The following is a 26894-nucleotide window of genomic DNA, read 5'->3' as shown; positions in this document are numbered from 1 at the left end:
ATGTCCTAGCTACTGTGACAGCCTACTGGTGTGATGTCCTAGCTACTATGACAGACTACTGGTGTGATGTCCTATATACTGTGACAGACTACTGGTGTGATGTCCTATATACTGTGACAGACTACTGGTGTGATCTACTTTGTACTATGACAGAATCACCATTAAGTCCATATCACACAAAAGGCTCATTAGTAAACAACAAATAACAGGAGACATGACTTACTGGCCTTTGAGGAGCACGAGTGTTAATAACAAACTTAAAACCAAAAAATAAAACAAACAAACAAACAAACAAAAAGCTCACAGAGAAAGTGAAACAGTTGTTAGGTGGAGATGTAATGATGGTTAAAACCAAACAGAAACACTTGCCAGTTTAGTGAGTTAAGGCTATGGTAAGATGGAGCATGTGATATCACCAAGGAAAGGCGTGCAAGCACAGGTTTCAGGACAGAACACACCAATCAGGCGCCTTTTCCTCTACTCACTTCTGCTGTGGGGAACTTGAAAGTTACTGTGTCCTACAGCCCATGCCCCTAAGCTTCCCCACTTGATACAACAGCTGACATCTCACAGGCTTCTCGCCCTGCCCAATCAATTAGTGGCCGAGCCATGACGGCCAGTCTGATGCCAACACTGCCCAGAAGGCAGCTGTCTGGTGCTGATCTCAGGGGAAGAGTGTTCCTGGGTTTTCTAATGAGGGAACCAAAGTATCACTGTTGTTCACAGTCAATCAAGTGTTTATGTTAACAAGACTGGCTGAAACTAAATGCCTGCTTAGAATCTCTCAACTATTAAACAAATGGACTCAATAGGCCCCAAACCTGTGAAATAAAATGCTTGCTTAAATAAGCAGGTGTTCAGGGTGGGCTCCATCACTGCACTTGGGCATGACCTACTTACAGATCAAAGACTCACCCACCTATGACCCAGACTGAGCAGTGCAGCCATGCCATGAACTCACAGGACACCTTCTACAAAACTTTAAATTAAAAGAAAGCTCAGACCTTTGTCCTTGCTTAGCATCAGTTTTCTACATTTTCCCCCAGAGCACTTGACTTCTTAAACTCTGAGTACGTGTGGGTGTCAAGGAAACAGATCCCTTTAAAAGAGTGAGTGAAAACCAAAATCGACAACCAATAACACCCCCCCCAATAAACAAATGAAACCAGTAACTAACAACAATAGATGCCTATTTGCAGGGGATTCTCACAAAAGACAAAAAGTTTGTGCAGGCAAGGTCAAGGCTATGGAGTCACATTTTCCTGTATTCTATACACTAGATAAAAAGAATGAAGAGCAAGTTCCACAAATGACTACAAGGATTTCATGCCAAATACGTAATGGATCTGAAAACACAGCAATCATTTTATTTACTTAAAAAAATAAACAGTAAAGCAAGCCATGCAACTCTACTCTCTAGAAGGGAACAGTGAACTGGCAAGTCTGGGGTCGATCCATCTAGGGTTAGGGATCTGTATGCAGATCTGCACATGTTACTTGGGACTGGGGAGGAGGGCAGATGACAGAAGAGCAGGGCACAGGGAAGGGGGTGGGCTTCTGGGAAGGGCTTCTTTGCCAACTAGCTCCTAGGCAGTGCTGGTCTAACCCCAGGAAAGCAGCCAGCTGTGGTGCGAGACATACCTCATTAGCAGTGAGCTTGTCCTGGGGTGTCTGTGGGGACATGGTGGGTGTCGGCTGGCTGGAGGATGGGGAGGAAGAGGTGGAGGAAGTGGAGGAGGAATGGCTTTGCTGTAAGAGATCTGGCAAGAGGTGAATGCGACCCGCAAAGCCATTGCTCTCATGATGGCTGGCACGCTTTTGGTCAACTGTACTCTGTAGAAAAAACAGGCACACTGGTCTCGCTCAGGCGCTGCTGACGTTGCAGACAACCCTACTGATAACTGCTTTGTTCAAGGTGCTGTGTTATTTTTTCAAACTGTATTAAATTACCAAGGAAAATCCAAGGAAATTAGCCAGAGTTGCTCAAACTTTCTTGCCAAATGCCCAACTTGAGCCAACTGAACTGGAGCACCTCACTGGGGAGCACCCAATGTCAGCACCATGTGTTCCCCTGGTTGATCTGCAGCAATAGCATCCGGTAGAAGACGACCCCCTTGCTGTCTCTGTAAGTCTGTCTAAGTCACCTCCAGAGAGGACCCTGTAGTTTCTCTGAATCCTGATCTTCTTAGGTTCTTCCTACTTTCCATCCAAATACACTACTGTGACATGAAACACTCAGGGCAAAAACCCAAAGCCTAGAGAGTGCCCTGTCCTGCTTCAGTGAGGAGCCTATCACTTGGATGAAATCTAAGCTAAGAATGAACAGACAGTTACAAAATATCATGGTCCAAGCAGAATCCATCTTGCATCACAAATAGTTATCATTTTTGGACCACAGGAGACCCGCTCATCCCCAGGCCCCAATGCTGCAGACGCAGGGCCAGATGCCCCAGCAGGGCCTCAGGGTGGCCGTTAAAGAGGCTCCAGATCTGTACCTTCCCTCTGTGAGCCCTCACAGGACTCCCTGTGGCTTCTCTACCACTCCAACACAGACTGTGAGACTCAGCATGGTGCTTGGATGAAGGCTGCCACAAGCATGCAGGGGAACAGCAATGTGGGTGGAAGACTACTGGCTACCTTCGTGGCATGCAGCACACACCTGCCTCCCTAGCCCAGGACACGCTACCCTCAGAGCTGTGTTAACATGAAAACGATGATGATGTAGAAATAGCATGAGTGAGTGAATGAGCAGGTGGGTTAATGACCACAGAGAAGCTCAGCCTCTGACAACAGAAGAGGCGGCTCCGGTACCTGGCGGACGATGAGGGTGCCCTCCTTGGACGGGGTCATGGCCGGCTCACTTTCTACATCATCATGAACGATCATTGTTTTCACAGATTCTGTTTCACCATTGCTCAGATTCAGAGATGACCTGAAGAGACAAGATCCGCAAGTCGTGGATACCAAGCCAAGCCATGCGACCCTCTCAAAGCTAAAGGCGAGAGGAAGCATTCGGCCTAAGTTTCCTATAGGACAGCAAGCATGTGGCTTTCTCCCACAGAAAAGTTCCTTGCTGTTCACTTTATTCTTAAGCAGAACATTAATCAGAATGAGTTATTATCTCTAATTAAGTCATACCACACCGAAACGTCCCTTTTACTGAACCCTTAAATTAGAAGGAAAAGAGACATGCTGAGATATTGTGGGAAGACACTGATGTGTGTGTGTGTGCGTGTGCGTGTGCGTGTGTGTGCGCGCGTGCGTGCGTGTGTAAAAGCTGTATGTCACTGAGTTCAGGAACATTCCATTAGACTGCTGCCACAGGACTAGGGCAGGCTGCCACAGAGAGAAGGCCTAGTTAGGAAGACTCTTATCTTCGAGCCCAGCAAATACTAACGCTGCTCTGGTGTCCTCTGGTCCTGAGGTGGAATCATCAGCCCCCTCCTGCTCTACGTCCTCCTCCTCCTCATCCGTGGTCCCAGACTCCTCACTGGAGGAGGAGTAGTCTGTCACTTTGTGAGGTGGCCGCACATCTTCCACTGCTCGAAGCTCTTTGGCCAACGCCGTCAAGTCCTAAGACATAGGAAGGGAAAGGAAGTTAGGAAAAGGGAAAGATAGGGAGAGAAAGGTGACGAGCCTTCCAGGCCGACTTCCAGTAAGTCAGTCTCAGAGAAGGATTCGTGGAGATTTATTTTTCATATGAGAAAGAAGGAAGAAGGCAGGTGTAACAGACAATCCAAATCCTACCGTACAGTGGTCTGCCAGGATGAGCTGACAGCACCCTGCTTTGAGTAAGTCTAAGAAAGTAAGAGGTTTCTGCTGCAAAGACGTGACTACATGACATCATGTCTTTTTTTTTTTTCAAGATAGTTGTTTTTTTTCTTTTTTAAGATTTATTTTATGTATATGAGTACACTGTAGTTGTCTTCAAACATGCCAGAAGAGGGCATCGGATCCCATTACAAATGGTTGGGAGCCACCATGTCGTGGCTGGGAATTGAACTCAGGACTGTTGGAAGAGCAGTCAGTGCTCTTAACCGCTGAGCCATCTCTCCAGCCCAGACAGTGTGTCTTCTCGTAGGACTATTCAGAACTGAGCACACTGGCCTCTAGTTACGAAGATCTGAGCTAACATATGGGGTTTCCCCTCCACAGTTCATGAGGAATCTCAAGAATAAGGACAGCAGAGTGCTAGCACACATTCACCCTCAGTTGTCACTGCCATCTGCCTGAGTTGAGGGCATCCACAGGGGGAAAGTTCAACTGCCACATGCCACGGCCTTCCTCTAGACTTAGCCACATTCCTATTATACCGACAATGGCTGTCAACCTCAGAGGAAAGTTTACTAAAACCTGGCTTTTCTTTTCTGTGTGTAGATATTTTAATATTCTTATCAGTTCGCTAAATCTAATTTCCTAGACTGATTACTTACCCCTCTCATTTAAATCCAAATACCCCTTTCTACTTGGGAATTTAAAATCAATAGCATTTTAAAAACCGACTACATGACTGTTTTTCCCTTTTTATTTAAAGAGCAGTTCCAACTTAGTATTCTTTTATGCAGTTAAAAATATGCTTTTTAGCTTTGACCTCAAGCCTCTGAACTATCAGGAAGCAAGCTTAAGCCTACTGTATCCTAGCAATTGTCTGTGGCAAAGCAGCACCTTTAGAACAGCTGTTCAGAGAGGTAGGTTTGACAATAAATATCCAGCGATTGGCTCACTGCTAACGCAGCTGATGATCATTAAGGGCAAGCAGAGGGCAGAGCTCAGGCCTGAGGGGATCGGAGCCGAGAGGCAGAGAGCGCTGCAGAAGCTAGCCATGGGGGGTGGGGGGGGAGGGCTTACCACTTCTCCCTTCAGGACACGGCGATTCCATGGAGGTGGCGAGAGAGGCCATCATTGACGAAGAATGCAGAGAAGGGAGCAGGCAGCAGAAAGAAGGGGAGGGGCGTCCAGAAGTCAGTTAAAGAGGAAAGTAAAACTTCAATAGGTTTAAAACCCCACAAGTACCCAGAGCCACATGACTAACTGCTATGACAAGGAGTGAGGAAGCAGGAGGAGCAGTCACAGCCATCATCAAAAAAAAGAGGGCAGCACTCAAGCCACAGGAGGATTCCAAAAGCTGATTTACAAACATTCTGGAAGCTAGTACTGCAAATGCCAAACTTATGAAGAATAAGGTCAATGCCAAGCAGTGACTGTGTGTCGTGCGTCTGTGCACATGTGTATGTGTGCATGCCTGTGTTGGAGCTTTTGGCTTTTACTCAGTATTACTATAAAGTACTTATTTCCTTAAAATCTGCCAATACATAAAACTATACTTTATTCTGCACTTCTCTGTAAAGCTGACTGGACAGTTAGTGTAAGGCTGAAGTAGAGCAAAGAAGCTACCCTGCTGATGACTTCAGAAATGAGATGCCCAAGGGGCAACCCACAGAGGCATCCTCTATCAGACAACTCTTCTATTTCCTCACACCAGGGAAGGGCCACACAAAAATCAAACCACAGCAGGCCTCTCCATAACTTTTTCTTTCTTCTTTTTGCTGGACGCTGAGCTTGGGACCTCCCAAGTGCAACTGCACACCCCAGCCCTTTAACTATATTCTTAACACAAAGGTTTCACTCAAGCTTAAAATTGAACTAATTAATTTTACACAATCCTTACAGCAGGCTTGAGAGGTCGAAAGACTTCTTTTTTATCTTCGGGTTTTTTGGCTGCATTTTCAAGGCGCTGCGATGGAGAGCCTTCAGACTTGGATGAGGCTGTTAAGTTCAAAAGAGACCAAAAACAAAAAAACAGAAACACACAGATGTATGCATGCCACAGACTGTCCATCTCCCTCCACTCCTCCTCATCAATCTAGCTTCCGGTTTGGCTGACCGATCTCCATAGTCTGAACTCTGGGTCAAGGGACATGTTGGCAGCCCTTCTGAGGGAAAGGCTTACCGCTTTCCACTTACAATCCCACATCTGCTTAATACACGCTCCCAGTACTGAGAAGAACACTGTAAGGGAACTTTTCAACTACTGTTACCAGTAATACACACTGACCACAGTACAGCCTCAGAGTTCAAAGTGGAAGAAATGTGTTCAAATCCCAGCTGAGGCGCTTAGCTAATTACACTCAGCTGTGAAGTCCTTGCAGTGTCACGTGTGTGAAGCTCTGAAAACATGGCTTTCTGAGTAACATTATTGGGACTGTTTATACCCTCAGCAATCTACGTCAGAGCGTCACTTTTTAAAATGCAGCTATATGCAAATCCGGGCCTCCGTTTACACATGGTGCTCTTCTAACAACAAACTACAACCATGGCTGTTCCCAGGGAAAGTGTGTAGGAGAGATAGCCTACATCTCACTCTGAAGCGTTCACCGGAGCCACTCTGAGACCCAGGATGGGAGCCGGGCTGGGATCCTGAGTTGCTGGATCCTGAAGAGCTGCCACTGCCTGGCCTGGGGACCAGCTTTTCCACTCTCTCCCAAAGAAGCCGGGGCTCAATACTGCTGTTAGAAAAGGAGAGAAGACTGTCATACCACCACACTACAGCAGGGACATGCGCTGATGTGGACTGTGGAGGCAGAGAAAAGCCTGCAACAGTAGCTAACACAGTGCACTGCACACACAGCATACTGCATACCCAGCATACTTAACAGAGCACACAGTGCACTGCACATACAGCACACAGCGTGCACTTCACACACAGCATACTTAACAGAGCACAGTGCACACATGGTGCACTGCATACAGAGCACACCACACATAGCATGCTGAACACAGCACACTGCACAGAGAGCATGCTGCACACAGTACACTGCACAGAGCACACTGCACACAGAGCACACCACACATAGCATGCTGCACACACAGTATGCAATGCACATTACAAAGACTGTATTCAGGGCCAGCATCTTCAATATCTTAAGCCCTAAAGATGCTGAACAGCATCTTCTTGCTAAAGCACATGAAATCCATGTTATGTGTGAGGTGAGATGTGATCATTTACAGCTACAACCACTTCTGTCCTGTCTACAGACCCTACTCTTAATGGGAAATAATTACTCAGGAGATTTTCTGTATCTAGGTGGCCTCATCCACTAGGACAGCTCTCACACCCTGGGTGACCACTGTCCATTCTTTGAGATGCGTCGAAGAAGCAAAGTTGGTGAGGCTTCCTGCCATGGTCAGATCCATAGCACACATACACTGAGAAGAATCTGTGCCCTGGATACTGTCATAGGAGAATGTCAGTTCTCTTTGGTCATCAGCATTAAAGGGTTGCCTGCAGACTCTGGACTATCATCCACTTGTACCACTTGTACCAAAGTTACCAACACAACACGTGCACAAACACTTAATGATAACTGCTGGGCAATGGTGACAAGTTTTCAGTAAGTGCACACATTGCACACTCCACACTTGATCAAACATCAGAGCCACTAACTACATGTGACACCAGCACTAAACCCAGCTGATGCCACCAAAAAGGTGAGGTTTACTTCATTTTAACTAAGTTAAATTCATACTTAGCTAACAGCTACTGCATTTGACAGAGCTACCCTAAACCTCAGCAATGACGTCACCTGACCAGTGTGGCAGTCTATTGCAAGTTGCTAGGTTGACTTGGCTTGATTTCTTTTAACTCAGTCTAAACCCTCACGATTTTTTCTAGACTAAAAAACTCTCTCAAATTACGTTTCTTAGAACCTGTTCTCAATCCTCCCTTCTCTACCTTTACAGAGAAAGGTAGTTTTCATTTTGAAATTACTACAATATACACCAAGATTCAAATCTGTTTCTCACTACTGATCAATTTGCTGCTGGTGTGTATGTGTGTGTGTGTGTAAAACAGAACAGATGTCTGTCTAGAACCTCAGTGCTGGAGGAGTATATTTATGAAAACAGACAAAAGATGACTCTCTAAGAGACTACGACACACAACACATCTTTTCCTGTCAGTTTTCTTTTACCTGGTAGAATTTCTCTGTCCTGCTTGGCTATTTTGCTGCCCACTGCCCTGCAGTGGGGAATCCCGACGGGACAGGACAGGGGAACGAGAGGTCGTTCTCACAGGAACCTTTAGGTAGGAAACACAGCAGTTAAGACAGACAACAGAAGAAAGACAACAAAGCTCTCCTCATCACAGCACACTTTATAACACAGCCTCCTCAGCCCAGAACACCTGCCACAAAGCTAAGCTCCTCCCTCTCCCAACCCCACTCTGCTCCTGCACGATCCAAACAGCCTGGCCCATCTCTACAGTCCTGTCATGCTGAAGTCCTGTTTGAAATGAAGCTCGTGGCAGAGAACATACAACAGCACTTCACTGAGATAATATGTGAGAATCATGAAAATAAGCTCAAAGAAATCCAACAACAGTCTACAAATAGATCAGCAGGAAGCAGAGACTGGCAAAGAAGCGAGAAAATATTCAGAAGAAGCAAATTCCAAGTGGAGGAAAAAATACACTAAGATGTGCCTTTTACTCCTCTTGTACTATTAAGTACAATACGCTCAACTTTAAAGTAAAGAAATGATTGTCTTGTTCATTTTTCCTCATGAGACTTTTTCTGAAACTCTTAATGTCATGCACAATAATGGGTAGCTTCTGTATAAATTTATAATTCTTCTTATTTAGAAGCATGTTGTTTCAATTTTTTCTCTTAAATACTTTTTATTAAATTATGTTTAAAACCAGTCAACAATAAAAAGCTAACTGACCATTGACTAACTGTAACTGTTGAGATGGGAACTGGTTTCCCTCTATGAGAAGTCATTTGACTTCTTGCCCTTTAACCCTGGTGAAGTCACTGTTCCCATCATCACAGCAAACAGTAAGTTTAAATAAAGAGAAAACAGCGCGTCTGTCTGTCTGTCCTTACCCTTGGAGGCACCTCGTCACTGTCTGATCTAGACCAAGCCTTTTGGGTGGGCTCGGGTACCTCCGACTTAGAGTCAGAGCTCTGACTGAGCCCCTCACTGCGGGAAGGTGGACATGGGTCCTGAGAGCGGAGATGGTGGTGTGCGAATTTGGGAGAAGGGTCACTGAAGGAATGGGATCTCGAGACAGGGGAGACATTGTTCTTGAGAGATGCCAGGTGGGACCACTGTACCTTACAAGAAAACAAAACACAAAACATTCAATGCGTTCTGCATACAACTAGCTTTTCTGTTCAATACTAAATCTCAAACAGGAGGTAGCAGAAGTGGAGTGTGAATCAGGGAGGCACAGTGTCAAGCATGAAGCAGCAAACGGGCTCCATGCTGATGACAAGGCAGGAGAACGAGCAGAGGCACACTCATAGGGAAACAGTGCCCAGACACACACTGCAGACGGCAGCGAACAGGGGCATGTACAGACCCGAGGGGAGAGCGATACACGCATGTTCATGTCAGCACAGAGAGGTAGGACCACTGACAGAGACACTGCTGAACAGCAAACCTCCCCACCACCTCACAACCCCAGGTCTGAGAATCTGACTGAGGAAACACAGAACACATTTGTGCATGTACACAAAACTCTTCCTATTACGGGACTGTAGCAGAGTGACTTAAGAACAACCAACTTATCACATATACCAATAATTTTCTTATTTCCTCCCAATCTTAAAATGTTTTAAACCTAGCTGAATTTATATTCCTAATTATGAAAAAAAGTGGGATTAAAATTTCTTTACCAAAATATCCAGTACCAAGACACCCCAGGCTGACCAGAATCAAGATACCCTGGGCTGTCCAGTCAGAATATGCCGTTGAAATGAGAACTCAAGAACGTGACAATTTGCCAAGTGAATCTCTGCAGTTGCTTTTAAAAACATTCTCTCAAAAATCTATAAACTATCTGAGTAAGCGCCATCTCCTGTTGGAGAATAACTGCCCATTAAGACAGTTAGTGAGCTGTAACTCAGCACTTACTAATCCATGTTTCTCAAACTGACTTGCCTGGCTTCTGCAGGATGGCAGCTAGACCCGGTGCATAGTCTCTGTGGCTCACAGGCAGATCCAAAGAATCCTAGCTTTGGTACAATCCCATACTACTAAAACATCTGAAGTGCTCACTGGGAAAGTAACTGAACGGATGTGTCACCAAATAGTGCTAAGAGGGACTTGACGCTTGGAGCTATGTGAGTGTCCCTCTTGCAGGTGAAAGCTTAGGCCAACAGCACTCTGCAGAGGAGGAAGAGAGAGAGGCTGTCCCCTCTCCTGAAACAGAAGCTTCTCAAGTCTGCTGGCTCAGAGGTTAAGTTTGCCCTTGTGTTGGGTTTAACTCTAAGGACAAAGGTGCTTCTCACGAGGAAACAGGCACCAAGCTGAGTAACAGGAGAGGCAGTTGACCCTTCTTCCCAGGCCCCTGCTCACAGTCCTTGGCCTCATTCTCTGAAGCCCTCAGCTGCTACATCTGCACAAACCCCACACCCTGCACCTCAGATCTGCTCTTCTCAACTATACCCCAGGAGGGCTTGTTATTGCAGAGCACACTCAAATTCTCATGTGAATGCAGCCGTCACAGAAGGGACATTTCTTCCCCAAACCACCAACTTTTGTCCTAGGTGACATGCAACACTAGGACCAAGTACAGAAAGCTTAGAGATCTGTGTGAGGCAGAGCAGCAGGGAGGAGAGCCTAAACACCCTCAGGGAATGAGCAAGAATCAGAGCTTCTCCTGGACTTGTCTGCCACCTACTGTCCTTTCTAGACAACACGGCTGCTTCTATTCTGAGCACTCAGCCAAGATAGACTACGGGACAGACTGAGGGAAAGGTCATAAATGTTGTCCTAATCTCCTACAGGAAATCAATATTTAACCCATTGGTCATAACCTGTTTTGAATCTTGACAGGTTTGAGAATCTGTTTTTTAAAAAAATCTTTTCCCAGAAAAATCTACACATTCTACTTAATAAGTAGAAGCCCTCATGGAATCACAGGGCCACCCCCAGCTTCCGGGTCCTTCAGGGGCTGGGACCACAGACATAGTACTTACTTTAAAATCTTCAGGAGAAAAGCTCCTGCTTTTTTTCTAACCTGCTTATACAACCAACTCTAAAAGTCTAATAAAATACAGGAAGGAGGGACTTTACATCTGAGTTAAGGAGGGGGAATTAAAAGTGTTGACTGGAGACAGTCCTAACGATTCAATAAAAATCTTAACGACAACAAACAAACATACAAGAACCCCGCAAGCCTCCTCTCCCTACAGCTGAACGCACACGCTCCTGTTCACTCCAGCTGTCCATCTGCCTCGTTTAAGTGAGATAAGGAGCTACACAGGGCAGGGTGAGCCACTCTGCAAGTCTTCAGCACAGTGAAGCTGCTGCTGCTGCTACCTGTGGCTCCGCTGGTCTCTGCAGGGCAGGGTGCACAGACTCGGAGTTGCCATTGGAAAAAGATTCTGACCGGGAAGGCACGGTCGGCTCCAGTCCTCTGCCTGTTTGCTTAGCCTGGGCCTCAGGGGAGCTGTGGTTAGTCTTTCTAAATCTATCTTCCACCTGCATCAGAGAATTAGAAGACATGGCTCCATGTTAGTAGGAAAGGAGAGATGAAGGGCGTGTGAGAGCAAGACAGTGTGTTCTATTCAGCTCTGAGAGAGGCAGCTGGCTGCACAGTGTGGGTGCTGAGCAGGGCGAAGGCTTGATAGAGGACTTTGAAAAACTAGGAAAATGAAAATTTAAGCAAAGCAGCTTCTAGAACATCCTCAGCGCCAAGAGTTTCATTACTCTATAAAGAACAGAATCTGTCCCCGACTCTTCTCCCTGTGCAGGGGGATGTGGAAGGGAGCCATCTGCAGGCCAGGACTGCACAGCGCTCTGGGATGCACCCACATCCTCTGTCTAGCCCATAGAGGCCCACTTGGCTGCATCCTCCTGTGAGGCTCTGCTCACCCCAGGGCAACAGTGATCCAGTAAGAAGTCAGGCTAAAAGTCTACTTCATCCTCACGCCAGTCTCAGACCAGACTAACACTGCTCTCATTCACATGCTAGGGAATAATGGTGCCAGGCAATCTTTTTGTGTAGTTTTCTTCTGATTTCTCTAGCATTTGTGAACCGAGGCATCCACGCAGAATGAGAATCAAAGGTGAGCTCCTGGCTAGCACCAAGGTCCACTATGACATTCACAGCACAGCTCTCAACAGTCATTAGGGAACGCCTAGCTTTCTCAGGATAACACGTAAGCAATAAGGGAAAGCAGATACCTCCCGAGCTCTGTCAGCAGGGTCATAGTGAGGCTTGGGCTCTGGAGCATGATAGCTCGGTTTGCTCCTGTCCTGCTGCTGCGGGGGCGGCTGCTGCTGCTGTGCATGCGGCCTCCTGTGGTCGTGCTGTAGAGACAGGAGATATGCTTGTTCTTGTTGCAACTGCCTCTGGAGCCTCTCTGCCTGCCGGTGCTCCTCCATCTCCCGCCATCGGCACTCCTTGGAGAGGGAGAGGGTGACACTGAATCTGGGGACCTTGGGGAGCTCACCTCCTCTATGGATCCCTTCTTGACTTTTGTTTTTTAAAACAGCATCTCCACCCCCCCAACCCCCTTGTTTAAGAGCAAGACAAAACGGCTGGGATTTTAAATAGCATGTTACCTGTGTAAAATGTGACAGCATTTGCTAACTGTAACATCATTATGGAGTAAAGGAATTCAATTAAACATCAGATACAGTGGTATATATACACACACACTCAGCAAAACCCCTGCAGCATGCACCGTGGGCCTGACACCTCCAGCATTTTCACATTCTCTGAATGCCAGGTCTGTTTAAGAGTTGATAGGCATCTACCAAACAAGGAGTTAGCTTACTGCTGGGAAATAACACTGTGCTGGACAGCATGACCAGGGGACATCTTCACTGGAACCTGGCTGCCACAGCAAGACCAAAAAGGTCTGATAGTCACTACATCTGGCCAACTTAGGAAGGGACAGAGGCGGGGCGTTACCAGTAACATGGCCTGCTCCTGGAGCAGCTGCTGCTGCAGGATCTCCAGGTGCCGCTGCTCCTCCTCTAGCTGCCGCCTGATGTACTCCTGTCACACAGAAATTATCCAGCAGTCAATACATCCAGAAGGGAAGCGTCTGTGTCACCCATGTGGTAACCAAGCACGACTCCAGAAGCTGGACAGCAAGCTCACCAAGGACTGAACTCGTCTGTGAAGACAATCTGCTGCTGAAGATGTTTGCAGTGGCTCCGAGCTGGGCAATAAACTGAAGAAGTCTAACTTACTGCCATGATGCACATGGCAGCGGTGTTCAAGCACTGCTGCTAGTACACTATCATCATATCCAATACAGAACTTTAACGGGGGCTAGCATCCTCTTAAGGACGACAGACAACACAGTAACTGGAAGGCATCATTTTAAGTAAGCATAAAATGGCAATTTTTAAAAACTAAAACCCAATCTGTTTAAGATTAAAAATAAAAAACCAAAAATCCCAAAGCAATCAAACAGGATTTGTGCTTTTGCTACTGATTCCAAAGGCTCCCGGATGACTACAGTCGGAAGACATGGTCAGGAGTTATGGGCTGTGGGCACTTCTCTACAGGTTAACTGGCCACGTCCATGCAGAGGAGCTTGTGTGTCTGTGTAGTGAGCACAGGCCCAAGTGCACAGGCAGACTGATAATGTGATAGCAAGAGAAAATGACCATGAGTCACAGTGAAAACAGGTAATCTCCTACAGAGCACACCAGAAGTAACCTGACGCCTTGACACACTTAAAGCCCTTAGTTCAAGCTCCAGTACTGGGGATGGGTGAGTGAGGGGCGAGAACTCGCAACCCTCAGGTTAACCACATCCTATTAGTACACAGGCATTAGGAAACCCTAACCCAGGTCCATTGGAGACAAGCTGTAGCACCTGCCGCACACATTCAATCCTATTACCTGTTTCTTCATTTGAGAAATGGAACATGAGCTAGATATGAAATAACTCCCAAGAGCAAAATCATTGTGCAAGAAGCTTCTTTTTCAACACGAAAACAACAGCCACTACCAGCCCCACATTAAGCAAGCAAGAGGACCTACTTGTCCTAGAAGGGGGCAATGGAAGGGCATGTGGGAGAACTGTCCCACAGAGGTGAGTTCTGTGTCTATAGTGAGTACCTCTCCTGACCACCCTATTTCATGGCACCTGCCCTAAAATAAAAACAGCCAAGGATACACCTGACCAGATGTTTGAGTTAACCAATAGTTCCGGTTAGAAGAATGCCAGACAACAGAGAAACAATGGCCTGCAAACACACAGAACACCACATCTTGTAAACCACACTGAACACCCAAAGCCAGTTCCCTTTAGCTTACACCTGACATGCCAAGAGCATGTTAAGGCACCACGTGGCTTTGGGATAGACATGTGGCCTTAGCTGTCTGAGAAAAGGAATCTGAGTCCCAAACCATTTCTTTTTTGAACATAACAGAATTAAATCATAACTTGAAAGACCAAGTTACTATAAACATTTGTTTTCTGATTTCAAAATGCAAGAAAACTGGGGAAAACCACATGCTATGCAAACCACTAAGATCCTGACATACAATGTGCATAGCAAATACAGTATATACACATTTTGTGGGACTGCACCATGCACCACAACAAGGCTAACAAAGAAATATTTACAAAGAAGGAAAAAAAAACAGAATAAAACAACCAATTTTAAGAAATCATTGAAGTGCAAGGTACTTGCTATTCACAACACTTTTTTCAAGGTTCTTAAGATTTATTTGTATTTTATATTTATGAGTGTTTTGCTTGCATGTATGCTTGTATACTATGTGTATGCACTGCAGGAAGAGGCCAGAAAATGGGCACTGGATCCCTGGAACTGAAGTTATAGAAGGTTGTAAGATGCCATGTGGGTACTGGGAACTGAACCAGAGTCCTCTGGAAGAGTAGGCGGTGCTCTTAACTGCTGAGCCATCTCTCCAGCCTTAGTCACAAAATCTTAACAACTAAAATGCCACCACCAAGTTTCTTGTCACAATAAAATATAGAAATGTGCTTGAGTGGCTTCTTGACAAGTAGCAGGTAGCATTTTCACAGATTTGAAGCCTGCCAGGTGTAAGCACGATAAAAACATTAATAATTACCTACATAAACAAATAAGCCCTACTGCTAGGGCCAAGAAGAAGACTGTAACAGGTAGGCTATACCATGGAGAGTCAAGGAACACGGGTGCATGTGCAGACCCACACTTAGACACACAAACGTCAGGGCCAGCAGCTGGATCACTGAGTTTGGAAGATAAAATCATGGTTTGTTAGTACTTTAAGTATGAACTCCAAGCACATTCAAAATGGCTTCCACTCACTGACTTTCTTCTTTGTTCAAAGCTCAAAGCACAGATTGATCAATTCAAAGATAGGAAAGCCATATAAACTAAGAAAAGTTACTTCCTCTTTGTATAAATAATTTAAGAAATTTACAAATAAGCTCCACAAGGCAATAATAAAAGTACAAGTATACAAAAAACAGTTTTTATACTGTAAACCATTCAAAAAAAGTCTTCAATGCTACAGATATACCTGCAAACTTGGACACAGTACTCACTCAGCCAGTAGGGACTTCTAGCATTTATTAATACTTTCCATAAAGTTGGTTTTTAATTTCCCTGTCTAAAAGTTAACATCACCCAGATATTTGCAGCTCAAAGCCAAGCCTGTGAATGTATATTCAGACATCTATCATATGTCAGCCTTTCCAAGACTCTTCCAGTATGTTTCGACACCTAATCCTCTGAATGTGCACACACATGCATGTGCGTTTGGCTCCCGGGCTCCAGCTCCAGGGTTAGAGGCCGCCGCAAGCACCTAGTTTGACATTCTTGTAAGCTCACCTGCTCCCTCTCCACTCTCCTCTTCTCTTCTTCTGCCCGTCTCCTCTCTTCCTCTTCTTTACGCCGCCTTTCCAGTTCCTCGAGACGCCTCTTCTCCTCTTGTTCTCGCCGCCGCTGTTCACGCTCCTGCTGCCTCCTGGCTTCCCGCTCTCGTCTTTGTTGCTGCAGAAGTAGAATTGTGGAGTTACCAGGAATCTGTAACTGCAGCTCTCATGAGATTGGCTGACAGTGATAAGCAGGTGTCAATGTGGTGCGTTCTGGACCCTAGCTGTACTGGTCAAGTATTTGTACAACACCCTGCACTTAACAGCTTCCCCATAACTGCTGGCCGAAGGTGTAATGTTTCTGTGAATCCTTTGAAAGCAAGCATCCTCAATCCCCACTGCAGCACTTAGAGGTCAGCACATCTGCCACTCATGGACATCAGTATCTAGGACCCTTAACCAGAACAAAAAGGAATAGATGAACAAAGGGTAGAAGAAAGGACAAAGGAAGATAAATACCTGAAAAATGAGAAGCATGCATGAGAAAACAACAAAAAGAAATCAAAATCAGCAGAAGAAGGCAAGCGCTACCATCACTGCTAGAAATACCTCAAAGCTACCAACAAAGGAAGGTGTGAATGTCACTGTCCCGAGCTTTGTACCAAACACTTAACCTTTTAACCTTTAAAGCTAGTTGGTGGTCCTAGCATAAATCTCTTATTTTTCAAATATTCTTTCATGAATATACCTCCTCTTCTATGAATATTTTGTTAAATGCATGTGTGTGTGTATGTGTGTGTATGTGTGTGTGTGTGTGTGTGTGTGTGTGATGGTTTTCTTCCCTGTGCTTATTTTGTCTCATTTCCTTCTATGTCCTCCTTGTCCTGCTATTGAGGAACACGTCTGGGGCCTTATATTCGCAAGGCAAGCACTGCCACTGAGTCCCCTGTCCATCCCAAACTCTTCCATGGTGAAGACACTCCTTGGTTTCTGTGGTCTTCATTGAGCATTTCCTCTCAGGACATGAAACCCCCGTGAGTGGTGCAGACAGTAACAACTCACAGTCCGACCTCTTCTTACAGATGCTTGCTCTCTGTACTGGTCAAGGGTCTCTGGAAACATATTCTGGGAATCCCCCAATATCCTACAAAATCTGGGGAAAGACTGTGGGAAAGAGAGTGCACTTGTACTGCAGTGTGTGAGCTACTGAGGAGAGAATACTTGTCAGCCACTCTGACTAGCACACCCGCTGAATGTGTCTCCTGAGGCCTCTGCGCGCTCAGTTATGCCTGATGCTGAGCCTCTCCTTCCTTTCCCCACACAGAATACATCTACTCTTGAGGAGAACAGTATCCTAGATGAACACTGCACACACAAGCACACACACAGTGTGTGTATCTCTCTGTCTGTCTGTGTATACTCCTCCTCTGACAAACCTGCCCACTAGTCCCTCCCATGAACTACCTAATTTCCACATTAGGTCTCTTTTGCATGTGAACTTTTTCGCAGCCGTTTCTGTGAGATTTATTTACGAAGGATTTTTTAAATTGTCAACATGATTCAAAGTCAACATGATCTTTCATTCAATTATTTTAAATAATTAAGATTAATAAATTTAAAATATATTATTAGAAAGAAGACAAACATATGTCTTTAAAACATAGAAAGGCTACATTAAAATGTGCAAACAAAGAAAAAGCCAACCTCAGGGGCTGGAGAGACGGCTTGGAAGCTGTTCTCCCAAAGGACTCAGGTTCCATTCCCAGCATCCATGTGGTTGCTCACAAGCATCTGTAACTCTAATCCCAGTGTATCTGTTGCCCTCTTCTGGCCACTGTGGGCACTGCATGTACATGGCTCATAGACACACATGCAGGTGAAACTCTTACACAGAAAATAAAATAAATAAAACTCAATTATCAACGGAAAGCTTGCAAAATGCATTTTCTTCTTACTTTCAAGTGAAACTGTTTTGGAATTTAAATTCTTTGAAAGTATGGTTATATTTTGTTCCCTTTCCCCTTCCGTGTATAAATCACTTTTGTGAGAGGAACAGATGACCTTTTGTGGGAGTGTTGCTAAGGACTGACTCTAAAGCCTCACACATGCTGAGCAATGCTCAGCTACTGCTGAGATCCCTCTGCCTGTGTTGGCCTTTATCAAATCTGATCCTCACATCAGGGATGGGCATCCTGGAGGAAACTGCTGTGGCCACATTCAGCGTCTCACACTCAGAGGAACAGAGACTGAAGTATCTGTCCATCCACTGAGATAGAAATCAGCCTAACCTTTGCACATGCGATACAGGTGTAAGTAATAGCCGGATGTTGGTGGTGTGTCATACTTTAAAAGCGTGTCGTCTATCTCTGGGACATCAGGTCTTTGAAGAGACCACAGTGTGTCTGAGATTCACAGCTAAGAATCCATTTGCAAATGGGTACAATATCAACAGCCCCTTTTCTTTAGCGATACACACACTGGGCTACAAATGGCTGACTCAGCCACTTGAGAAACATTCATTAACAAGTACCATGGGTATGTGAAGATGAGGGTGAAGAGAAAAACACACAAGATAACAGAGCACATGGAAAAGTTTCCGAGGAGCCCATTAAGCAAGTCTTGGCTGGGACAATGAACGGACAAGCCGAGGATCCAAGGCAAAGATCAAGGTCGTTTGTTCTTGCTCACCCCCCACACCAGGCTTCAGTGTTCACGGTGTAAGTAATGCCCAGAATAAAAACTGCTAGAATGTAGGCAAGTATAAGATGGCAGACTCGGCCCTCAGGTAGGGAAGTGGAACAGAGTGGTCTCGGCAGCAGCTGGGGAGAAAGAGCAACTGCACACCCATAAAGAAACCAGTGCCCAGTGCACTGCAGACATCAGTCAGCAGGAGAGGAGGGGCGTGTGCCACGTGCCGCAGCAGCACAGAGAGGTGGCAACCAGAGACACTCCTACACCACAAACCTCCACCACCTCACAAGACCTGGAATGGAAGATTCTGACCAAGAAACAACAAAATACATTTAGTGAGCAACCAAAGCTCCTCGTATTTAGAAAGTGTAATAGTATAAGAAAAAAATTGACTTTCCAAATGTATCTTACTGACTCTGCCATCCACCTATACAATCTATACTAGGTTAACCTTACGTCTATGACTGTCAAGTTGATGTTATTATTTTCTTAATATATGTACACTTAATAAAAATCAAACTGAAAAGCTGCACAGTAGTACAGGAATGATTCCAAAGTCTCTAAATCACAGGTTTTCTGATTACTGGAGTGTTCTCAAGCATGTATACTTTCTAGCTGTGCTTCATTACCCACGCCCCTTACCAGTTTAGTATTCAAAGTTAAAAACCTTCCCTAAGTCTGTCACACTAACTTCAAATATGCCACACTGGGCTTCCCAGCCTCAGTAAGACAGGCTCTCCCAGCACACTGTAGTCAGCGACTTCAGGAGACTGAAGGCATACTGCTGCACACACACACCAACCTTGTGCTTGCTTAAGTTACAGATCTAATCAACTTAGGGGCTGAAAAAAACCTACCGGACTTTCCCCGCAGTGAAAACTCTTGCCCATACCAATGTCTGATGAATTAAACTAACTCTTTACACAATTTAACTAAAAATAAAGCACAAGATTGTATATTAAAAGAACACTTAAGAACTTACAAGAGGTTCTTATAAACAGGACCACAGTAGAAACAACCAAGCCCTGCTGACTGGACAGACAAGGCCCAGGCTTGGAGCTCTGGGTCCCTGGGAACACTGCCCAACATTAAAGCTGGAGCCATGAGAAGGCAGCACCAAGTCAACAGGGATCCCTGAGGTCAGTGCTAAGGCAATGGCAAACGAGGAATGGGTTGTGTGCAAACCCTCTGGAAAATCTTCTGCGGCAAAGGAGTTCAGAATTTCTCTCCTAAACACACAAACACAACAGACACATGACAGACAGCTTACTAATTCTTACTGAGAAACTGTCTGCCTGATGCTAAAGCTGACCATCTGTGCTAACCCCACTTCAGGACAACATTTTATGTTGCTATTTACTTCTACCTCCATCTCTAAAGTGGAATATCTATGTGTCTCCTGGGGAAAGCAAGGAGGAGTCTGCTAGGCCCAGCCTCAGAGCCACCCTGGAGGAAAGCAACCCCCAGGCACAAAGCCACAGCTCAGACTCCAGGGCTAAACACAAAAGGAAAAGCACAGAGTAGAAATTATGTATTTAATACCCGCAGAAAGAACAGGACAGGGAAGAGTGGGCTTCCTATTGCAGAGCTCACAAACAGGAAGATGAACAAGCAGCAGAGAAAGGAGCCAAGAGCTTTAGTGAAAAGGCTAGCCTGCTGAGCTCAGCACGCTCTGTCTTCCCGGGACTACAAGAACGGCAGAAAGCAAACAATTCAATCTCAGTAAAACCAGAGGACAGATTCCAGCACATCTATGTGAACTGAGCAGCCAAGAGCAATCACCTGTGCTTAAGATCTGTGAGGCTGGCTGCTCAGTACAGTGTGGCTGAGAGCTGGATTTATCCAGCTGGTATTTTGTCTCTTCAGTAACCATTCACTGCTCATCTGTGTTTGAGGTAATATCCAGGATTACTAGGTAAATCTTTTTGGAATGTATGAACACTCTTAGCTTCCACCAACCTGCAGGTTAAGAGGTCATCAGCACCTGGGTGTGTAACAGGATTTCCTGGCTTTGCTAAATAAGCCCACACAGACCTGAAGAGAAGCATCTTCACCTAGAGCTGTTCAACTGCAACAACTTCATAAACCTTATCATGCAGGATTGGGGTATTTGTGGACTGTTCCTAGCCATTACAACTCGAATCTGGCTTCAGAGTAGTTTTTAGTACTCCCTTGGAGGCAAGAGTCGAATCTGTGTGTCCATACAAAGTACAAAAGCAACACTAAGTACTTCTGAAAGACGGACCTCCGTAACGAAGGGAGAGGACATACCTAGCTGCACCAAGCCAAGTCTTACGGCAGGTGCCAAAAGGGGGCTTCTGTATCATGGTCCCCCTTACGTCTGATTTTTTAAGCATCTTATGCTGGCCTACTGAAAGAAAGCCATCTAGGCTTTGGGTTGTTGTTTTAACTACATTTATCCAGGGTGCAGTCTGAGCAGCATGCTGCCACAACGCACTCATGAGGTCAGAGGACGACTGGGAAGAGTCTGTTTTCTCCATCTGTCATGTGGGTCCCAGGGTCTGAACTCAGGCCATCAGACTCAGTGGCCCAAGTTTTAGTTTTTAACACTCAGGCATCTTGTGAGACCAAGAAACATCACCTACATTGTTCATAACAGGAATTCTTACTTTCAAAACCACCTGACTTAGCCTTTTATTGAAATGACTACAAACCACTTAACCCCAAAGATTCCTAAATGACAGCTCTGGAACCTGGTGCAAACAATGCCTAGAGCTACCTCCACTTAAGGAAAACCAGCCTCAAGAATTAAAGAAGTTTCCCTTTTAATTTCCAATTAAGGCCTCCCAGGGTCCCAAGGGGATCTGTGTGTGAGCACACTTGGCACTCCAGTGTCTAGCTGTTTTTAAGGGTTGATTTGTACTGTTGAGTTTTGATCAAATCCATCCCTCCCTCGCTCTCGTTTCCTTAACACCTCCTTTCCTCCTTTCTTGTCTTCTTTAGATTTATTTTACTTTTAGCAAGTGAGTGTTTAGCCTGCAAGTATTTATATGTAACCATGCGTGCTTGTTGCCCGTGAAGTCAAGAACTGTTATGAGCTGCGTGTGGGTGCTGAGAACCAGACTTGGGACCCTCTGCAAGAGCAAGTGCTCTTAACCCCTAAGTATCTCTCCCACTCCTCTGTGCTTAAGGACAGTCACTGCACAGGTGAGCCTGAGTGTGAATATTAACGAGCAGACCAGTGAGAAGGTGTGAAGCAGACATCTCTAACTCACCCAGCATCTTTCTCAGGCCTCAGCTCACCCTGTCATCCTCACGGCCTACCCAACAGACACTAGCTGCCTGTCTCACTACTGCAGCCTGAAAGCCTCCCTCACCACCTGTGCTACAAACAAACTTGACAATCCAGTCCCTAAGACAAGGCGCAGCCCCACAGGGTGAGCTCTGCACCTGCTTGGGCAGTGGAGCACATCCCAGGAACACAGCCGCAGACAAGGCCAGAGCCTCCTGTGTCTTACCTCCAACAGGATCAAGCTCATTCCGGCTTTCTGCTCTGGTCACAGAACAGTGAGAATAATCTTACATATTTTACAAATGATTTTGCAACAAGTCCATTTTTAAAAGTTATACAGACACTCAATGATTTTCCCCCTAAAAGTTCTAACAGAATATTATTTACATTATCTCCCTCAGAGAGGCACACTGGCTTTCCAAGCAACGAACAGATGCACAGCATAATCAAAGGCACCACTGACAACACAGACTATCCCATGACCTAGGCAACAAGCAGCATGTTTAGTTACTTAAATTAAATCCCACCGGAAATGTCATTACAGTGTTTTATCATTGATGTTTCTTCTACTAGGGAAAACAATTAAGAGGCAGAAAAAAAGGATGTTCAAACCAAATGATGAATGAGAAATTGCAGGGTTGTGGCATATAAAGTAAGAGGCTGTCAAGAAAAGAAAATCAAAAGTTTTGATCCTCAAGTGAATTACAGGGAAATAGCATATTTGTGTGAATCAAAAATAAAAATAACCTATAAATAATTACATAACCAATGTTTATAGTATCAATGCCTTTCATGAAAATGGTGCAAACTCTGCCCACCGTAAAGTACAAGTAACCTTACTGACTACTCTGCTTTCTGAATCTCTCCTCTTTAAAAAAATGTATTTACTGTGTATATGTATGTGGGGGCGTGTGCATGCACATGTATGTGGGGGCGTGTGCATGCACAGGGTCAGAAGACAACTTGCTAGAGTTTATTCTTTCTCTCTACACTACCCAGGACCTGGGATCAAACTCAAGCTGCTGTGCTGGGTGCAAGCATTTAATCCGTGGAGCCTTTTCATGGGAAAAGGTCTGAAGTTTCAAAAAAATATAAAACTGGGTCACAAAAGCCAAGAATGGCAGAGAAATTACGTCAAGTCTAAGCAAGTCAATTTAAGCACAGTGGAAACACGTCTTGGGCAGTCTTGCACCTCACGATATGCACATAGTGTCAGGCAGATGCTCCAGGCATGTGAAACCGACGAGTGCACAGCCACACCCCCCCACAGAAGTTCTCTGAGCTGCTGCAGCAGGGCAGGGACTGACTACCTCACTACGGATAGCTCCTATTTCCTCAACAAGCTAGCTGGGTGTCTGATGTGAACATGGGTAAGGAAGAGAAAAAATAACACAGAATTCTTTACTACCTCTTCCAGCCGCCGCCTCTGCTCTTTCTGCTGTTCGATCCGCTTCTGCCTCTCAGCCAGCAGCTGCCTCTTGTACTCCTCCTGCTCCCGGAGCTGCTGCTCCTGCAGAAGCTGTTGTCTCCGCAGAGCCTCAGACCGCTCCTTGTTCTCCTGCTGCAGTCTCAGGAAATCACGTCGCAGAGTTGACTCTCCAGGCACATTGACTATGGAACTGCAGGGGACAGGTCTGTCAGGGCTCCATGCATCACCTGGGCCTCAGAGGGAGTGACCCAAGGGCACACACCCAGTTTCCTTCATGGGGCTACTTACTGGGCCCAGGAGTTCAGTCAACATGTCTACCCAGACGACTACGCCTACTGCTTCAAAGACTCTGTCACTCCGTAACGTTAAAAATGCAGTCCCAGCAGATACGCATTCCTGCCTGGGACTCTCCTCCTCTTTCATCCCTGGTTTCCCTTTGGTCCTCTAGTTCTGCATTACTGCACAGAGGAACTGGCCCACTGGTGCCAGCATCCCTCCATTTTCATCTGGCCTACACCAAGCCTGCTTTGTTCCCTGTCACTATTTTGTATCATCAGAGACAGCAGTAGGCTTCACAGGAGCCTTGTGAATGGGGGCTTCGCACAGAAAACTTAGCTATCATTTTCTGCTTTGGGGGCTGGTTCCCCAAGCCCACATCACACAGAATGGCAAAACAACAACAACAACAAAAACACCTCTTTGAACTTCTATTCCCAACTCATGGCTCCCATGTGTCTCAACACAACCTTCATCTTGGTTTTGTTTGGTATTCAGCCAAAGGTAAGGCCAGAGCTCGGACGGTTGCAGGCAAACCCATTACTAAAGTAAACAGTAAACCAGTCTCCTTAGGCTTCTGCCTGGCTTCACTGAGATAAACTAGGCAGAAGACACCCAAAGGGAGGCCAGAGGCTGGCAACCACATATGATATAGGGAAAGTTTCTCAGCAGAAGGCCTGCTGGCCTCAGAGCTGCTTGCTTCTCTGCGTGTGGGGAATGACTTCTGTCTGGCACCAGACTTGTACCATTTGTGCCTTCTGCAGCAATAAATGTCAGAAGCATTATTTCCTCAGCCTCAAACATAAAATTGGGTTAAAAACAAAACTAAAAAATAGGCAGGAGTTTTGGAACTGTTCATAGAGATCTGCCATGGGGTGAGAAAAATGGCAGACAGGAAGCAAACCAGTGCTGCTCACTGCTCCACGCCAACCTCAAGGAGTGTGGGCATCAGTGAAGCCTGGTCTGGCTGGCGTCCATACCTTGGCTCTCCCTCCTGCTCAGGCACTTCCTCCTCTTCCTCCTCGCTCCCACTGTACTCATACTCCGTCTCATCTGAAAGACAAGGCCAAAAGAAACGGGAGAGCTCAGATCCTCACAGGTTCCTGTGCAGGCAAGCGTTTCAAAAACAGAATGAACAAAACAAGACGCTCTTTGAGAAAACAGCATGAGGAGAAGAATCCCTGACTTCCCCATCAGAGGCAGGGAATTCTGAGCTGGCTATACTCCCTACAGAAGAGCTGGTCTTTCACCACTGATAACATCTAGTAAATGAATTTTCTGTGAAAAAGTGCACACAAGAAAAATAACTCAACAGCATCAGCATGTTCACACACAAAAGTGTTTTTCTGATAAATATAAAGAGATGATCAATACATAGATGATGGAGATTACAGATGTGTTAAAAATTCAGAGATCTCAAATGATGATCTAGAGAAATCACGAAGCTGAAGCAAGCGCAGCCCATGAGAAGAAGTGGAGAGCAGCACAGAAAGCACCGAGATGGACACGGGAAGAGCAGTCCACAAAAGCAGTCGCCACAGCCAATCTGCTGAAAAGATTAACAAGATTGACACACTCCAAGTTAAACTGACAAAAACACAGAGAAAACTCAAACTGATAAAATACAGATGAAAAGCAAATTGTTACCACAGAGCCAATGAAACCCAAAAGATCATGAGAAAATGCTTTATTTTCCAAAGATTGGAAAAAAAAGAAATGAATAAACTTCTAAATGTCTAGAGTTTACCACAATGACATCTATAAGATGTCCTTAGCAAGCACTGAGACTGGATCAGTGATCAAGAAGTCACACACAGGGCACACACACACTGCAGGACACACGCAGGGCAGGCTGCTGTCAAGTCGTTGAGGAGGATCTGACATCAACACTCTCACCACTCCATGTGAGAGAAGAAGACACTACCAGACTCGTCCTATGAAGGCACGATGACCTATCAGCACAACCCAATGAAGACTGAATAAGAAAAGAGCACTACAGGCCAGTTTCTCTAAGGAACATTGGGTGAAAATTTTTCAACAAAATATTTGAACACCGTATTCAAGAATATATTAAGACTAGATACCACAACCAAATTGGTCTTATCTCAGGGATGCAGAGCTATGGAAACAAAACATGCAATACATGACATAAATAAACTTAGGGACAGAGCTCAGAATGAGAAAAATCCTGACTCCTGGCACACACCCATTCCAGCACAGGCGAGTCTAAGATGGAAGAATCACTGTGAATCTGCAGCTTATGCTATAGTGAGGCCCCACTTAAGAAAAAAAAAAAAATCCTGAAGAAAGTCAGAACACAAAACCTAAAACTTCTAAATAGTAAACACTGCACTAGACAAGGGTCGTGAACCTGAACTAGACATTTCTCTGATACAGAGTTCCAAGTTCCACCCAACTCAACAGTAAGATGCAAAAGGTATAAAAATAAGGAAGAACTCAAAGTATTGCTAATCTCAGATACTTAAAGACCCTGCAGGATACAGAATTAACATAAAAAACCCAGAAGCTTTCCTATATGACAATCACAAACTCACTGAGAAAGAAACAGGTGTCCAGGAATAAACCTGATGCAGAGCCTACAATGAAAACATTATGTCACTTGAAAACAACACTACATAGAAAAATCTTCTTGTGCTTAAAAAAGTAATCCAAAAACATATACAAGGAAATAGAAGGCTCTGCGCAGCCAAATCAACCTTCAGGGAAATGCATGGGTCTGGCAAATATTAAAACAAGCGCTGAGACCCAAACTCAGAAAGGCAAATACTACACGTCTATGAGGTGTACTTCACACTGTTTATCCGTTTGCGTCAGTGTATGGGTCTATGACGTAAAACCAGACAGGAACCACGAGAGGGGAGGCGGTCTGATGAGGAACGTTAGCTTACTCTTGCTCTTGCTGTGTAAGTGTGCAGGAAGGCACAGGACCATGTGACAGGAAGAGGACAGAGGGTGTCAGGGTGGAAGAGCACAGAGAGAAAGAAGGATGGCCGGGAAGGGTGTGGAGCACAACAGCAGCCTGTACTTAAAATGTCAGCATGAAAACTGGTGCGTTTACCACTGGACTACCCGCTCTCGATGTTATGTCAGAAAGGTGAACATGAAGGAGCCTTCATACCTTTCTCGCCTCTCTTCTTTCTGGTCCGGTCTATATGATCCTTAAGCTGGATTCGAACCTGCCTTTCATTGGGCTGATCTCTTATGAAAGGGTGTTTTAAAAGCTGCTCTGTAGAGGGCCGCTGCATGTAATTCTTCACCAGGCAGCCTTCTATAAAGCTGAAAAATTTCTTTGACCTGTGAGAGGAAATGAAGCATACTCTCAAATGTCTATCACAAAAGTAAAGCTCAAAAAGACCAGTGACGAGCCTGAAAACCATTCTGTGACCACACCTGCAGTGCTCACTAACAATGCACTGCATCAGTCG

At 45.3% G+C, this 26894-nt stretch overlaps 1 protein-coding gene across 17 annotated transcripts in view; it reads right to left on the bottom strand.

Moving 5' to 3' along the window:
• Nucleotides 1-26894, bottom strand: part of Map4k4 (mitogen-activated protein kinase kinase kinase kinase 4) — a 127888-nt gene that overhangs the window by 14461 nt on the left and 86533 nt on the right. The window contains exons 10-23 of one of the 17 annotated variants that reach the window (XM_028775437.1): nucleotides 26588-26763; nucleotides 24429-24501; nucleotides 23152-23362; nucleotides 15816-15977; nucleotides 12926-13012; nucleotides 12193-12411; nucleotides 11326-11487; nucleotides 8883-9113; nucleotides 7971-8077; nucleotides 6355-6506; nucleotides 5669-5766; nucleotides 3398-3573; nucleotides 2812-2932; nucleotides 1642-1833 (exon numbers count right to left, since the gene is read on the bottom strand). In XM_028775437.1, coding sequence (XP_028631270.1) covers nucleotides 1642-1833; nucleotides 2812-2932; nucleotides 3398-3573; nucleotides 5669-5766; nucleotides 6355-6506; nucleotides 7971-8077; nucleotides 8883-9113; nucleotides 11326-11487; nucleotides 12193-12411; nucleotides 12926-13012; nucleotides 15816-15977; nucleotides 23152-23362; nucleotides 24429-24501; nucleotides 26588-26763 — 2167 coding nt within the window. The remainder of the gene's footprint in view (nucleotides 1-1641; nucleotides 1834-2811; nucleotides 2933-3397; nucleotides 3574-5668; nucleotides 5767-6354; nucleotides 6507-7970; nucleotides 8078-8882; nucleotides 9114-11325; nucleotides 11488-12192; nucleotides 12412-12925; nucleotides 13013-15815; nucleotides 15978-23151; nucleotides 23363-24428; nucleotides 24502-26587; nucleotides 26764-26894) is intronic. The other 16 variants (XM_028775438.1, XM_028775439.1, XM_028775440.1 and 13 more) reach the window with 16 other exon arrangements.

This window comes from Grammomys surdaster, unplaced genomic scaffold, assembly GCF_004785775.1.
Source record: "Grammomys surdaster isolate TR1022 unplaced genomic scaffold, NIH_TR_1.0 255, whole genome shotgun sequence".
NCBI classification, from domain to species: Eukaryota; Metazoa; Chordata; class Mammalia; order Rodentia; family Muridae; genus Grammomys; species Grammomys surdaster.
The sequence above is the reverse complement of the archived record's forward strand: the minus strand, read 5'-3'. Positions and strand labels throughout refer to the sequence as shown.